Source organism: Bombus affinis, chromosome 2 (assembly GCF_024516045.1).
Source record: "Bombus affinis isolate iyBomAffi1 chromosome 2, iyBomAffi1.2, whole genome shotgun sequence".
NCBI classification, from domain to species: Eukaryota; Metazoa; Arthropoda; class Insecta; order Hymenoptera; family Apidae; genus Bombus; species Bombus affinis.
In genome coordinates, this window is record NC_066345.1 from 2849756 (window position 1) to 2852881 (window position 3126).

General features: G+C 32.2%; 1 protein-coding gene across 1 annotated transcript; it reads left to right on the top strand.

Moving 5' to 3' along the window:
- Positions 1-313: 313 nt before the first annotated feature.
- On the top strand, positions 314-2481 carry LOC126929021 (katanin p60 ATPase-containing subunit A-like 2). Its single transcript, XM_050745011.1, has 6 exons — positions 314-456; positions 567-816; positions 1000-1168; positions 1226-1338; positions 1535-1737; positions 1895-2481. The coding sequence occupies exons 1-6, from the start codon at positions 371-373 to the stop codon at positions 2277-2279; spliced, it is 1206 nt and encodes a 401-aa protein (XP_050600968.1). The 5' UTR covers positions 314-370; the 3' UTR covers positions 2280-2481.
- The last annotated feature ends 645 nt before the right edge of the window (positions 2482-3126 follow it).

Here is a 3126-nt window from a genome sequence, read left to right on the forward strand (position 1 = left end):
AGTTATAGAATAACTCAATCGATAACGTAGATTAACTAGTTATAAATGAAAATATATATAAATTCAAACTTTAAAAATTGGAAATTAAAAAGCAGAAGGCAAAATATTATCGCCGAGGATTTATATAATAATAAATAGACAGTACATTCTTTTTGTCTGTCTTACCTAGAAATAAAACAGTTAATTGATGATTATCGTATAGTGTGTACTCATAGCATAAAATTTGTTCAATGAATTAAAAATTATATTTTTTAGATATGTAGACATTAGCGATGTATTAATCCGGGAAGCTCGTCTACCTCGGAAATATCGAGTCTGCGACAACGTCGATTTGGAAATTATTCTTACAGAATATGAAAATTATTACAAGATGAAATTCCAAAAATATCCTATATTGTGCAAGAAAATAACTGAAAAGGAAATAAAGACGAGGGAAATGACAAATGCGAACAAAGTGTAAGAATTTAAATTATTTAACACTATTCAACGTTCTCAACGTATTCAACGTATCGATTACAATATCATTCAATCTTCGAAGAAGTAGTAAAACGTGTCAAATCTGTTAGCAAAGAAACGAGAAGTGAGTCTGTGAAAGGGAGGAATGTACAACAGAAGATGACGGGTGACGCTACGGATGATATTAATCTCGCAATGACAGTGACACCAATTTTCGCCAATGAAAGCGATGGAGCTTCATCAGAAGAGCTATTTAACGTCTCAATGGAACAATCCACGCAATCAAAGATATCGCAACGGGCTCGGAAGCTTTATATAGACAATCCGGAATTGCGGAAGATTGCTGAAGACATTTCATGCGTAAGTTATTTTCGATTAATATACGTATTGTAAAGCTTTTTAAAAATAAAATACCTATCGATAAACAATCCACTGTATATCAATGACGCAGGGATTTCAGTAAAGCTTTAAATAACGAATTACATAACACTTACGGAAATTAATACGGAGATTATGCGCCATTTCATCTTTGTATTGTCGCAGGAAATCATACTGACAAAATTAAATGTATATTGGGACAACATTGTAGGCCTAGAGGAATGTAAATCTGCTATTAAGGAGGCCATTGTGTATCCCCTTAAGTACCCTATCTTTTTTAATGGCCCATTTTCTCCCTGGAAAGGTATTCTGCTATACGGACCACCTGGTACAGGTAAGATACTCGTATTTCTTTCATTCCCGTACATGTTTACAATCAATTACGAAATAGGGAAGACGATGTTGGCGAAGGCAGTCGCAACAGAATGCCAATGCACCTTTTTTAACATAACGGCCAGCTCATTGGTGAGCAAATGGAGAGGCGATTCCGAGAAGTATATCCGTGTAAGTTGATTTCCTTTGTCTATGAAGAAGAGATTCTAGGTTTAAAAAGATTTGTTTTTATTTGTCGTCATTCATATATAAATAGAATAGTTGTTTGGAAAACGAAATGATATTACGTTCGTGATGAAACAATGAATTTAAGGAATTTTGAATATAATATTTAATAAATAATAAATACATTTGTTAAACTGAACAGGTTTTATTTGAACTTGCCTATAATTATTCGCCTACAATTATTTTTATCGACGAGATTGACTGGATAGGCACAAATAAAGGAGTAAACTGTACATTGTCTGAACCTGCAAAGAGATTCAGATCAGAACTTCTTTCTAGATTGGATGGATTAGTATCTAACGAAAATTCTAATGTAGTTCTTTTGGCTGCAACTAATTGCCCTTGGTATGTATATCACGCTATTTCAATGTTTTCTAAGTAGAAAATATCTTAATATCATAATTATTCATTATCTTAATCTTAATTATTGTGTTGTTCGGAATATTCCTTCGTTATTATTAATATAACAGAACAATAATATTTATTGTAAATATATTATTAGGGACATTGATGCAGCTTTACACAGACGCCTCGAAAAGAAAATATACGTATCATTACCAAATGAAGTTACTCGACTCGATATGTTCAAATTATACCTTAGCAACCAGTTATTAGAGAATATGGATATTGTAAACCACATAATAAAATCTACTGAAAAATATTCTTGCGCGGATATAAAATTGCTTTGTAAGCAAGCATGGCTGCTAGAAATAAGTCCAATGTGGGAAAAACTTGAAAAAAAAGAAACATCTGTTACGACTTTGAAATATGAATTAAAGAATTATGAAATAATAGCAAAATTGTTAAAAACAATGTCACCTACAGTCACGGATGTGGATAGATATAAAGCGTGGAATAAATATGTATGCCATAAGAACATATTTTAAAAAATATAAATGGTTATCATAATATATATCATTAATATAATTATCGTTCGAAAAATTGTTCGTGTGCGTGCATGTATGTGTGCGCACGCGCTATAAACAAGTTTGAAATGTTCGTTCTACATATATGTATACGTGGTATACGTATTCCCTTATAATATATAATATGTGTAATCTGAGTGGTAATATATCCACGTATTACATATGTGTTAGTGTATTTTATCGATAATCTGTCTTTTATTTCCTCTTATCTTATTAACGCATGTATGGGCGCGTATATGCGCCGGGCGAAAGCTATGGGTGTAGACTCAGAACACATATATGCGTTTTTTGCAAGTATTCCGCATGGCCTAAGGACAGATATACGCGTTTGTCGATTTTTCCGATCAAGTAGAAGTAATACTATTACATTTATGTGAGATAAATATGAATGTATTCCTTAGTAACGGCAGTAAGCAAATGCCAATAATGTCTCGTTATAATTGTCTACCTGTTTCGAGGACAGTCGCATCTAATTATCGAGAAGAAAATGTGTTGTTTGTGAGAAAAATAAGAGAATGCAGAAAATGCGATGTCGGATTATGTATCGATAATTGTCTTGAAATTTTTCTCATACAACTGAATTATTAGCCAAATTCTGTTGTAAATTCTAAATGTTTATTGTAAATTTCAATGTTTAAAATAAATAATCAATACTAAAAAATAACGCTCTTGAATTATTTAATCTCGTGCAAAAGAATTACTATAACTTATTACGCTTTGCGCTTTCAATAGTCAATCAACAGAGTTCAGTCTAACGAAGAAGTTCCCTCCTAAGCTAACGAACTGTCCTGTTTTTGCGTCCAGGCTT